The 14129-nt window shown below is 36.9% G+C and overlaps 1 protein-coding gene across 1 annotated transcript in view; it reads right to left on the bottom strand.

Moving 5' to 3' along the window:
* Positions 1 to 13134: 13134 nt before the first annotated feature.
* The window catches only part of LOC105537413, an 8655-nt gene continuing 7660 nt past the window's right edge, over positions 13135 to 14129 (bottom strand). The window contains exon 3 of the mRNA XM_011977007.1: positions 13135 to 13556. Within this exon, the coding sequence (XP_011832397.1) occupies positions 13135 to 13556 (422 nt within the window). The remainder of the gene's footprint in view (positions 13557 to 14129) is intronic.

Here is a 14129-nt window from a genome sequence, read left to right as displayed (position 1 = left end):
AGAGCTGCAGGGTCAGGGCTGGGCTGCTTTTCATCAGCAGAGGGAGGACCCTATTTGCATGTCTCCTACTATATAGCAAGCTCTGGGGTGGGTCGCTGAGGAGAGGGCAGGGCCCAGAGCAGATGAGAGAGTCCTGGGGGATTTTGATGACAATGATTGTGTTTGGGAAAATGTGCTGTCTTGTGAAATTGTTCTGTGATAAACATTTAACAACTATCACATTTTTAATTATGTTTACTTATGTGGATAAATTATGTTATTTAGGAGTCAGTGGTTTCTTCATGTACAGATGTAAAAGTGAACCCACACATGGAGGGGCTGTGTATGTGTCTAAGGGCTGACATCTGGCATGAGTGAGTCCTAGTATCTGGGCCTATGCTCCTCACAATTGGCCTCAATTCCTCTCTGAACCAACTCGAGGACAGAGCTAAATGTACCTAGTGTGGTTTGCAGAATCCACTTCAGTCACGAGAACCTGTGTGATTTTGCTGAATTTACCTAAAAATATGGAGACGAGGTTCAGGCAGATAAATGTTTAGGTATCCCTGATATTTAACATATTTATTTGTTCCTTCCTGTCATTCCTTTTTTTTGTCTAAAATTTCAGTTGTTTACTTGTAATAAATTTTGTAAGTTTTAATTGACAGATAATAAAATTCACATATTTAACCTGTACAATAGTAAATGTTAAAAAAAAGGTCTACTTTCAAGAAAGTGACAAGTCAGCTCCTCTCAGCATTCCTCTTACTCTTTTATATATATTTTTTTCTTCCCTTCATCTACCATTTCTTTAGAAAACTCTGATGTTTTCATATTTCTTTAGACTACTTTTTATTTTCTAGAGTATGTAAGAATAAAATAATATAGTATATACCCTTACCTATTTGGTTTATTTTTTCTCAATAGAAATACTGAGAATTAAACTTTTTATGTTATATGTGTTTATTTCTTATAAATAATGGGTAGCATTTCAGAAAACAAATGTGGCATAATTTGTTTTACTATTAAGTTGCTAATTGATACCTGAATTTTTTATTACTCTATGTCTTACTAATAAGTCTGCTACTCAGCTTGGTAATGTACATACATGAAAAATTATACATAAATTATATAAATATATTTCTTTTTACAACAATAACAGATTAAACAAGGGAATGTACAGTTTGGCAAATTTTCTTTAGTATTTCAGAAATTGAAGTTATGAGAAAGAAAACAGACCTGTAAACCAAAGAGTGTCTGAGACTAATCTCAATAGATTTAGGAAGTTCATTTTTCCAAGATTAAGGACTTGCCAGTGACACTGTCTCAGGGAGTCCTGACAATATATGCCCAAGGTTGTGGGGCACAGCTTGGTTTTATACAATGTAGGGAGACATGGGACATTAATTAATATATGTAAGATGTACATTGGTTTGGTTCAGAAAGGCAGGACAACTTGAAGTGCAGTGAGTGCTTCCAGATCATAGGTAAGTGTGAGACAAATGCTTGCATTCTTTTGGATTTCTGATTAGTCTTTAACTGAATGCACAATTTGTAGGAATAGTCACATAGGCCTTAGTCTGGCTTAGCGAAACAATAGAGCAAAGGGAGCAATCAGGTACACATTTGACTTACATGAGCAGGGAGATGACTCTGTCCTTGGTACAAAAGGATCTTCCTTGTGGGTCAAATTTTGAAGGCGGTATGGTTTTAAAAATCGTAGTAACTATCATTTTAGGGAAAGAATGGGGGGTGGGTTTGCCCCAGTTTCCAGGTTGACTATTCCTTTTGGCTTAGTGATTTGGGAGTTTCAAAAATTTATTTTCCTTTCACAAACATGGAAATCTTGGGAGAAGCCAGTTCTTGTAGAAACAAAGCCATAGTGTTAGCTAAACTGAGGCAGAAGCTGCCATATGAAATACAACCTATTACAAGATAAAGCTACAAACATGTATTGGATTGTTTAAATTCCAGTGTGGTTAACGTGTTGTCGTGTGAAATTCTCAGGAACCACATACTGAAGGGCACTGATAAAGTGAATTATATACGGCCTGAGAAGGACTCCGTACTTCTATGTTTGAGTCTTTGTGGACAAACCGTAACCTGCCTGAACAGGGAGACAACGTTGAAAACCTGACATAGGAGTATGCACCTGTAACAATAGCTGAGTCTTAGCCAATTCCAGCAGCCATACCTCAACCACTCATACACTCTCGAGTGTGCAAACTGTGTTTAAATAAGGCAAATTCAACCTGTAACCAATCCAGCTGTTTCTGTACCTCACTTCTAATTTCTGTATACCATTTTTTAAATCTATAAATCTTCTTCCACCACATGACTGAACTAAAGTCTCTTTGAATCTGCTGTAATTTTGGGGCTGCCTGATTCTTGAATCATCCATTGCTCAATTAAACTCATTTAAATTTAATTAAGCTGAAGATTTTCTTTGACCAGCATTCTTATCCTGCTGAATCCCTTTGCCCTAGAATGGGGACAGTCAGAAAAATCTTCCTTTCCTAAAGTGTCTAAGAGAGAGGGAGAGCCCATACTCCTGAAATGCATTCAGACCCACCTCCCTCATCAGCACTACAGAACTAAAGTATTACCTACCCTGCAGGGGCCAGCCACTGAAACCATTATTCCAGAGGCAGTGGTGGAGCCCCAGAGGAAATGAAATAAAAACCGAGGTTCTAACCAAAGTTCCATAGAGATGCACCTCCACCTGTCATGGGATCAGATTCTTAATCTGCAGGGCATGGCAGCAGATCTAGGTGATGTTAGTGGATATTGGAGCTGTGGGAGGGAACAACTAGGAAAAACAGGAGAAAATATACATGTTTAACTCAGTAGACTTCAAGCTACTTACATGTTAATTAGGCAGAATATTTCCAAGCTAAAGACCTGATCTAGCATGAGAAATAATATAGAGATGACACATGGAGAATGCAACAGTGGGAAGCTGAGGTTCAAGTTCTAATGTTTGTTTACTGATATTTGTCCCCTGGCATGTCCAGAACTTCATGAGTACAGAACTCCTCTAACAGAGAAACAAACTCTCACAGGACATGGTCCTCAAAATGATCTTCAAATGGCACATTAACAACCTCAAACTTTTTTGGGTTTTGCCCTCTGCAGGTTGAACTCCTGGCGTGACTGTGTCTCTCAATGCTTGCACACACTGAATTGATAAAATTATTTTGTTCTGCATCTTCCAACTATTAAGATATCTGAAAACTCTAAAATTTTCTCCTTTCAAGTTTGGTTCTCATTGACTCATTGGGTTAGGTAAATGCTCCAGGTATGGTAGGATATGGAAAGACACATTGGTAGTTTTTGCTAAATTATTTATGTTTTATTTTATTTTTATTTTAAAAAATAAAGATGAAGCCTCACTATGTTTCACAGGCTGATCTCACACTCCTGAGTTCATGAAATATTCCCACCGCAGCCTCTCAAATTTCTCGGATTATAGGTGTAAGCCACTGTGCCTGGACATTGATTACTTACTTTAACTTTTTTAATTGCATTTTTGTTTTGAAATAAGTGTAATTCAGCTGCTGGAAAAATTTTCTCCTCAGACTCCTCTGCAGCAGCTCCAGGACTGAAATCTGTGTTGAGTGGACTCTGGGCCTGCCCTGCAGCTCTGCCCTCACCCTGCTGGGGACGATGCTGTTTGGGCTCACAGAGCATGGTCTCCCAATGTCGCTCTCCCAGAATGAAGGGGCTGTCCACAGTTCACAATGCTCTTTCAGCAGCATCTAGTACTTTTAAAATTGTCTCTTGAAGCAGACATTTGGCATCACTATACCCAGTAAACTGCAGGGAGAGCCCAACACAGATTTCACAAAACCACCAAAGAGTCTCTTCCCTGGGACTGTCAGATGCAATGACACAGTCAAGATCCACGGTGAGTCCAGAAACTTTCAGATAAATTGTAGGAGCCTCTTATTTCTTTTAGAATTCTCTATTCAAATGTCACACCAAATAGTATCTCCACAGAGAGAACTACATGGTTCAAAGCCCACAAAAATTAAAACACACATGTACACACACACACATACACACACACACACACATTGGTATGGCTGATTTTTACAGTAATTGGCTCCTAATTTGGGATCTTTCCTAGTGTAAACCAAAGGTTTCTGAGACAGATCTCAATCAAATTAAAATTAATTTTGTTAAAGTTAGGGCATGCCTGGAATGAAAATAAAAGTAATCACGGAAACTGTGTGGTCTGTGCCATTCCCCAAAGACAATTTTTAGGTCTTTCAATACATAAAAGGGGAAAGTTGGCTAGAGGGGAAAGAGGGATGGTATGAAAATCTACCTGTTATAATGAAAAAGAAGTGCATAGGGAAATAGAAAATTATGTCAGCATTTTACATAAAATAAAATGAACAAAGAGTAGCTATCTGTGAAGATATTTAACTTTTTATCTGTGGCTATTGTCTCAGGAATGAAAGGAAAATCAGTTTCTTGCATGGATCATCCTTTAGGTTTTTTTCCTCCTCGTGTCACAATGAATTGAGATCACAAGTTTTATTTTCCTTTCATATTTTCCCCACATTTTCCTTTTCAAAATCTTTCAGTGTAAACTCATTAGTGTAAACTCAGTGTAAAATGTAAACTCATTACAACCAAATGAGTTTCTGGTCTCCTGTTTTGTTTTATCTTTCATGGGTAGGACAGATTATTACTAGATAAACAGGTCCCATGTTGTTAGTATAGCTCACTGTTACCTATCTTTCAAATGACGGGAAGTTTCACATCCCATTAATAAGAAAATAGTGGGAGAAAAAGAAAAGTAGAATATAGAAAAGCAAGGGGGAAATAACAAACAATAATAAAGGGGAAACAATCCTGGAAACTGATACAGGCCTTGTAACTCTGAAGGCTGTACATGAGTAGGGTAAACAACAAATATCTGAGACAGGTCTCAGTCAATTTAGGAAGTTTATTAATATGATTTGTCTGTGTCCCCATCCAAATCTCATCTTGAATTGTAGTCCCACAATTTCTGTGTGTCATTGGAAGGACCAAATGAGAGGTAATTGAATCACAGGGGCAGGTCTTTCCCATGCTGTTCTCATGATATTGAATAAGTCTCATTAGATACCCTGGTTTTATAAAGGGGAGTTCCCCTGCACAAGCTCTCTCTTGTCTGCCACCATGTAAGATGTCCCTTGCTTTTCTGACATGATTGTGAAATGTCCCCAGCCATGTGGAATGGTGAGTCAATTAAATCTCTTTTCTTTATAAATTACCCAGTCTTAGTTATGCTTTTATTAGCAGCAGCACAACAGACTAATACAGTTATTTTGCCAAAGTTTAGAACCTGCCCAAGACCAGCCTCAGGAAGTCCTGAGACATGTGCCCAAGGTGATTGAAGTACAGCTTGCTTTTGTACATTTTAGAGAGACATGAGACACAAATCAATATATGTATAATGTACATTGGTTTTTTCCTGTAAGGCAGGACAAATAAAAATGGGGGCTTGCAGGTTAGAAGTAGATAAGAGATAATAGGTTGAATTATTTTGTGTCATTTATTAGCCTTCCACTGAATACACAATTTAGTTTGACTCAGTGAATCTTCATTTTTACATAAATGATAGTGAAGAGGAAGCAATCAGATATGTATTTGTCTCAGGTGAGCCTCAGAGGAATGACTGTGAATAGAATGGGAGGCAGGTTTGCCCAAAGCACTTTCCAGTATGGCAGCCTCATTGTCTGGAACATCACTCAAGGTTCTTCATCTTGTGGCCATGAAAATCAAAGACGTAGATACACAAAGAGTGAGGTTAGAGCAGAAGTTTAATAGGTAAAAGAAAAAAAATAGTTCTCTGTCACACAGAGGGGTCCCAAATGGGTTGCCATGCTACAGTAAAATGTAAGGATTGTTATAAATGTGCTAGTGGGGAGAGGGTATCTTATCAACATAGGGTGCAAAAACAATACCAGATGTGCCATCTGCATAGGACGAAGTCTCTGGCAGCCCCACATCATGCTTTTATTATGTAGGTGAGCACTTATCTTGGTCTCCTCCATGCTGCTTGTCTCCCTTCACCATGAACGTGTTAAAAAGGGGAGGAGGGGTTTCCTTGTCTGGTCCCAAGTACCTTCTGGCAGTTACAGGCATCCCAAACCCAATGCAAAGTTCCAGCTTTCTTATCTTAGTGTGCCCCCCAGAAAAGGAGAAGAATGTGCTCATTAAGGCCCACTGTTTTTGCTGGGACCCATCCTATGTTTGTGAAGTTTGGTGATTACACCCAGAAATACCTTCTCTGTGGCAGAGTTGCTTATCTGTGTTTCACAGCCCATCTTTCAGGCTGCTCTTTGTTAGAAGTGATTTCTTTGAACTGTGTGTGATTAGAAAGGAGGTAATTTCTGAGCTGATTTTCGTTAGAAGAATAGTTTTTTCCAGAGACTCTTTACCCCCAACTATTAGAAAGGAAGTAATTTCTGAGCTGATTTTCGTTAGAAGAATAGTTTTTTCCAGAGACTCTTTATTCCTAACTATCTACCTAAATAATTTATTTCTATCTACTGTAACACCAGCTTGACTCTTCTCTTTAGCTTAGCGATTTTGGGATCTCAAGATTAATTTTCCTTTCACAATAGGCAGGTATAAAAGGAGTTCGTGTATATAATTAAGTTGCTTGTATTAGTCAAGTTTCATGCTGCTATAAGGACATACCTGAGGCTGGATAATTTATAAAAGAAAAAGGTTTGACTCACAGTTCTGCATGGCTGGTGAGGACACAAGAAACTTACAATCATGATGGAAGGGGTAGCAAACACGTGCTTCTTCATGTGGCTGCAGGAGAGAGAAGTGCCAAGTGAAGAGGGAAGCCCCTTATAAAAGCATCAGATCTTGTGAGAACTCGCTCACTAACAGGAGAAAAGTGTGGAGAAAAGAGCCCCCATGATTCCATTATCTCCACCTCGTTCCACTCTTGACATGTGGGAATTATTACAAAACAAGTTGAAATTTGGGTGGGATACAGAGCCAAACCATCCCACTGATTGTATTTTTATTTATGTATGTATGTATGTATGTATTTATTTATTTATTTATTTATTTATTTATTCATTCATTCATTCATTCATTGAGATGGAGTCTTGCTCTGTCACCCAGGCTGGAGTGCAGTAACACGATCTCGGCTCACTGCAAGCTCTGCCTCCCGGGTTCATGCCATTCTCCTGCCTCAGCCTCCCAAGTAGCTGGGACTACAGGCACCCGCCACCACACCTGGCTAATTTTTTGTATTTTTAGTAGAGAAGGGGTTTCACTGTGTTAGCCAGGATGGTCTCAGTCTCCTGACCTCGTGATCTGCCCGCCTTGGCCTTCCAAAGTGCTGGGATTACAGGTGTGAGCCACCACGCCCAGCCTGATTTTATTTTTTTTTAGAGTTTAAGTTGTCCAGCTGTAAGAAAGCACAGTTTATCTTCTGCTGATTTCAAATCAGGAAAAATATTTTAAAATGAAAATAACTGAAAACGTTATTTTGGCGACTTGCGCAAAGAAAAATTTTTAAATTCAGTCCAAATTGTAGAAAAAAATATAAACTGAAAAACAAGTGGACAAGGTTAGACTCTAATAACAGATGCACTGTAATTTATTTTGAAAGAATATTTCTCTCTATAATTCCCTAATTTTATTAGAGACAAAATTATAGTAGGACCAATTTGTTTGTAAAATAAGTTTTAGGCTTATTATATACTTGCTCTGATTTTTTGTGTAAGATGTAGCAAAAATAATCATTTAACATATTAGCTCTCTTTTTGGTTTTGTTTTTTTTTGTTTGTTTGTACATAGGCTATTTTATTCATAAATTGACTTTGTTGGAAATTTCTTATAAGGAATCTAAGGGTAGAATCTTTAAAAGCCTCAAGCCCAGCCAATGTTTTATCTGTGCCATCAGATACCTATACGAATTGGGTTACGCTCTCTTTCTTCAGGTTTCCAAGAAAACTTGGGATTCCTGGGTCTGTCAGAAAGTAGAATTACTTACTTACTACAGTTCAGAGCCCTGTTAAAAAAAAAAAAAAAGATTAAATGCCAGTTTCCCCAATGGGCTTTTATCAGCTCTACAGGTAGGTTCATTTTATAAAGTAAATCTGAAAATATGTCATTCAATTTAAAGCCTTAGTAAAATGATCATTGTCTCCAATTTTGCCCTGTTGTGCAAGAAAGCAGATTTTTATTGAAGCTACACAAGTAACTATTTTGATGTAAGAATACTCAGTTTCCAATTTTTGGAGAATTATATAGAGAAGAAGAAATAATGTTTTTAATTTTTCTCACTAGAGTATATTATGCTCAATTGTTAAAAGCTGAATAGCTTAAAAGACAAAGTTTTCTTGATTCTGAAAACCAAAACATAAGTAATTAGCAAATGCTTTAAAGAATAAGCCATAAAAATTATTTCAGTCTCCTGTTAGTTCAGTTCATGCAATTAAGTCCTGTCCAGGTTGATATTAGATTAACAATAATCAGAAATGTGTCAGGTCTCATGAGAGATGTGGAAGTTTTTCTCTCTATACCAATGGCACAATTTATAAAATTGTCACAATCATGTATTTAAGAGTACTCCTCAAAGTTCTATAGAATATTATAAGCCGCCTGATAAAGAATCAAAGTAAAACAACAATTGTGGATGACTGAAGTTTTGGAACAGCCATGAAGACAGAATTGAGGAGAAAATTTGGTTATTTCTGTGATAAACATTTTACATAACAGTCACAACTACTACTGATAAAATATACTGACATATCAAAATCACTTGAATCACATACAATTTTGAAACATATACTCCTTAATTTGTATAAATATACTCCAGTTATATAGTCCACATTTATTTAAATATAGTCAAATACCACTGCAAATTTCACATTTCTTCCTGTATAATTTAATTATGCCAAATAAGCTAAATACGTTTGTTTTCAGCTTCAGGGGACCTCATATCAAAAAAGCATAATGAGGTCAAATGACTGAATTTAGAATTTTATTTTGTGAAGTTTGTCAAATATCAAAAGTTTACAACACTTGATATTATAAAATACGATTACAAATTACTGTGAAGTATTTATTTAGCCAAGTGAAAACTCAGTCATTTATAAAAAAGCAAAAAAAAATTTATTTTGAAAGAGAAGAATTAGTTTTCTAAAAAACAATCCCTTGTAAGAACAGCATGAAAAAAGTTAAAACTGTCTCTCAATTTGGAAAAATAAATCTATGAAATTATGATTACTTTTACCGTAAAATAAAATTTCCATAGATCATAGGTTTTTCAGTTTTTTAAATTAAAAAGCAGATTAATTCTTCAAGAAACCATTGTAAATCTGACACAGGGACCCAGATGCTAGCCTTGTATTAAAGTGCATTTAATATTAACGTTTAATTTATAAAGAAACTTTCAAGTAATTTTATCTCTCAAAATTAGCTTTTACAATCTTACAAAGCAACTTCTTCTGTAATAGTCCCTGGGCCTGGAGTGGTTTAAGTAGTTTCCATTTCTAGCCTTGTGTCTTAAGAGTGTGATTAATTTTTATTGTCATTTTCTTCTAGGTCTGTAGACAGGGCTTTAATTGCTATCAGTCTTTAAGATTCAGCAGGACTCGATGTACTTTTTATTTTTTATTATATTTACGTTTTTTTCTGAGACAGAATCTCTCTCTGTCACGCAGGCTGGAGTGCCATGGTGCAATCTCGGCTTATTGCAACCTCTGCCTCCCAGGTTCAAGCAATTCTCCCTGCCTCAGGCTCCAAAGTAGCTGAGTATAGGCATCAGCCAGCATGCCTGGCTAACTTTTGTATTTTTTAGTAAAGTTGAGGTTTTGCCATGTTGGCCAGGCTGATCTCTAACTCCTGACCTCAGATATTCCGCCCACCTTGGCCTCCCAAAGTGGTGTGTGTCCTTTTTAGACCTAGGAGTCAAAGCTCAGTAATGTAGCAGCACAAGGCCTTTAAAAGTTATGCAGATAGTGGACTGGGGATGGTGGCTCACGCCTGTAATCCCAGCACTTTGGGAGGCCAAGGCAGGCAGATCATGAGGTCAGGAGATCAAGATCATCCTGGCCAACATGGTAAAACCCTGTCTCCACTAAAAATAAAAAATTAGCCAGGCGTGGTGGCACGTGCCTGTAATTCCAGCTACTCGGGAGGCTGAGGCAGGGGAATCGCTTGAACCTGGGAGGCTGAGTGCAGTGAGCTGAGATCACGCCACTGCCCTCCAGTCTGGTGACAGAGCGAGACTCTGTCTCAAAAAAAAAAAAAGTTTTGCAGATAGTTACATGAATGTAATAATAATCATTAATTTATATTTTCTTACCAACTCAGTATTCCTAAATAATTGGAAAACTTAATAACAGTTACATAGGAATTATTTCAATGAAATATAAAATTTGTTTTATGCCGGTTACCAAATGGCAACAGAAAAACTTTCTGCAGTGTGACTGTTTTTCCCTACGGGGAACTCCAAGTAGATAACCTGAAAGTCAGATCTAGTGAAAAAAAGTATTTGAATTAATTAGACAGGCGAAGAATGTGTCTTGGATTGCAAGTGAAGATTTTTCATAGAAAAATTTAGACATTTAAAGAAAAGCCAAGAGTGCAGAATGTTATGTTGAAAGAAAACATTTTATTTAGAACTTTAAGATAAAGGATTTTTAGCATCAGGCAATAATAGCAGTTAGAAGTTAACAATAGTTAGAAGTTAACTCAGAGGCTAACTGCTGTAAGAACAAAAATTTTAAAGGAGCTGATGAAAGAGCTGAGATTCTCTCAAGCCTTCTCAAAGGGAAAAAAATGGCAAGATGCAATAAAAGTTAAGCTTTTGGGTTAAAAAATTAAAATATCTTACAATTTTATTGAGTAAATCAATACTTCAAGACAATCTTGTTCTAACCAATCTTTAGTGTATTAGTACATTTTCATATGAAAGCCAGATCCCTATAAGGACTACTACAAATACTTCCCTTTTAATTATAGTCAACTTGATAATGCGAGTTTATTTTAATAAATTAGCTTTTTACAAACCTTATTTTGACTTACACAAACCGTTTATAGCATATTTGAACATCTTGTTTTATTCTACACATCACTGTTTCTTAAATAAGCACAGCCATTTTTATTTTAGGGTTAAAAAGTTACCATGCAAGATCCTTTTATTATTTTAACCTTTCCTACCAAAAGTACTTCTGTATGTCTGTTACTTTCTTTAAATCATTCTTATTTACTGGTTATTTTTATGATGTTTTATAATCAACCTCCGAATTAAATAAATTCTTTTTGTAAGAACAAATTTTTTAGAAAAATATTTTCTTACAGTATATATTTTGTAAAACAATTAGTAATGACCCAAACATTTAGTCAATATCTATTATTTAAACTTTAGATTTTTAAATTTCAGAACAAGTTCATTTAAAAGGTTTATTTTATTTCATTTACCGAATTTATTTTTTAAATAGCTTACGTAGATTATTTACAAAAACTGTAATACTCATCCTTTAAGGTATTTTTCCCTATTAACCATGTTATAACCCATGAATTTTAGGTGTTTAAGTAAAAACCTTATGATTAAATAAATGATTATTTTCTAATAACTATTTACCTGTTTTTTATTAAAACAACAATATTAAATATCTTATTTGTCAAATTACAGTGATCATTCTGGTTTTAACTAGGTTTATAATTTTATAATCTTTATAAAAAATTTGACATTGTATAATATCTAGCTGTGATTTTAAATATAAAATCACTTGATCAATTAATACAAACAAGGTATGCTGAAAATTGTCAAAATATCTCATTTTTTACCAATAATTTTAAAACCAACTTATTTATTAAATATTTACTTAAGTCACATGTGCTTCAAATGCATTGGGGCTCATTTACTTAATTTAAAAAATGTTATTTATTTTAAAGCCAATTTTGTACCTTGTAGCCACAACACATAGCAAAATACATATACAGACATATTAGCACATCTAAGCACACATATACACTAACACAAAGATCCTGAGGCTTTTCAATGGAAACTCTAGCTATAGAATATTAATAAAAACTCAGCAGGTGTTTAAAAAAAGATTTAATGTAAACAGTGATTGTTATCTTAAAACCAGTAGAAAAGCTCTGTAAACTGGAAAACAAAATATTTTTAAGCAAAAAACATATCCTTATCTTTCTTTATAAATGTCACCCAAAACTTACTATACTCTCTTACTATTCTAATTCTTAGTAACCATAATTCACAGTGAGAAACCTAGGATTACTTAATTTAACAAGACATGAGTTTAAGATTTTAAATTACTGAAGATAATTATGGGACTAAATTTACAAAATTAATATTTGTAAAGCATGTACAATTTAAAGTTGACTCAAAAAAATAGATGTACATATTTTTACAAAGTGGTTCATTAAACAGACTTAAGTTGATTGGTGGTTGATTAGATTACTGGCTGTAGAGTGGAGCCATTTAAGAAAAAGGGCCAAAAAAGCATGCAGTTTTTAGTATATAAACTACAATTGTGTATGGAAATGTGCAAAGAAATTAGAAGTCTTCTATAGTAATGACCATTTCCTGTGAACTACCCTCAGCCACCCCTAACGTAGCTTTCAAAGCCACCCCTTAACACTGCACCTTTCATTCGCTATTGCACACACCAAGAATGAATCCTCTCACAGTACAATGTAATTCTGGTAGCCTCCAAAGCCAACAACATTACATAATACAAGAAAACAGAGCCTTATACCTGAGAAGAATCTGCCAGTGATTCTTGAAACCACAAAGGAAGCATGAAAACTCCCAACAGGTTAGTGGCAAGATCCAAAAGGAACTGCCCTCCCTGCCCCCACCCCGGCACCTGATGTGTAGCTGTCTCCTAAAGGAACAGTGGTGTCCTCAGTGCCTCCTGGTGTCCTCAGCGCCTCCTGGTGTCTTCAGTGTGTCCTGAGTGTCCCCTGGTGTCCTGAATGCCCCCTGGTGGTTGTGAGCAACCCCTGGTTTACTGAGCACACACTGGTGTCCTGATAGCCCCTTGCTGTTCTGAGCACACCCTGGTGTTCTGAGCCCCCTGGTGTTCTGAGCACACCCTGGTGTTCTTACAGCCCCTGTAGGTCCGGAGCGATCCCTGGTGTCCTGAGCCCCCTTTATGTCCTCAGCGCCCCCTGGAGGTCCTGAGCACCCACTGGTGTCCTGAGGGCTCCCTGGTGGTTCTCAGTGCCCCCTAGTGTTCTGAGTGACCCCTGCGGTCCTGAGTTCCCCCTGGTGGTTCTGAGCACACCCTTGTGTTTCTGAGCCCCCCTGGTGTCCTGAGTGCCCCCTGGTGGTTCTGAGCACCCCCTAGTGCCCTGAGTTCCCCCTGGTGTCCTGAGTGCCCCCTGGTGGTTCTGAGTGCATGGTGGTGTCCTGAGTGACCCCTGGTGATTCTGAGTGCCCCTTAGTGACCTGAGCTCCCCATGGTATGGTGAATGTCCTCTGGCAGTCCTGAGTATCCCTTGGTTGTTCTGAGTGCATCCTGGTGTCCTGAGAGCCCCCTGGTGGTTCTGAGCACCCGCCTTCAAAAGATAAACTCAAGAGAGATTCAAGGAAGTAATTATGAAATATCAGTATGTAGCACTTCACTGAGAAAACCTTCAACTCGTATTATTTTATGAACCATATGCGTAACAAAACTTTGTCCAGTTTCTCCACTTTATCACAGGATGAATTTTGATGCCACCTAGTTTAGAGTAGGGGCAAAACTTAAAATCATCTATAGGTCTGAGTGCCACTAACAACCAAAAAAAAAATTTCAGCCATTATGAAGTTCTAAGAGATGCCACAATCACAGTGTGGGCTCATAGGTGATGGTATTTTCCCTGAGCATATTCTGTGAAGAGTGGTTATGGTGGCTTTTCCTTCTAATGAGCAGAAGGCAACAGAGAAAGTAGAAACTAATAATCTTTATTAGTCTTGCTAGTGGTCTATCAATTGTGTTGATCTTTTCAAAAAACCAGCTCCTGGATTCATTGATTTTTTGAAGGGTTTTTTTTGTGTCTCTATCTCCTTCAGTTCTACTCTGATCTTATTTATTTCTTGCCTTCTGCTAGCTTTTGAAGGTGTTTGCTCTTGCTTCTCTGGTTCTTTTAATTGTGATTTTAGG

The sequence above is a fragment of the Mandrillus leucophaeus genome, unplaced genomic scaffold (assembly GCF_000951045.1).
Source record: "Mandrillus leucophaeus isolate KB7577 unplaced genomic scaffold, Mleu.le_1.0 Scaffold1022, whole genome shotgun sequence".
In the NCBI taxonomy this organism is placed as follows: Eukaryota; Metazoa; Chordata; class Mammalia; order Primates; family Cercopithecidae; genus Mandrillus; species Mandrillus leucophaeus.
The sequence above is the reverse complement of the archived record's forward strand: the minus strand, read 5'-3'. Positions and strand labels throughout refer to the sequence as shown.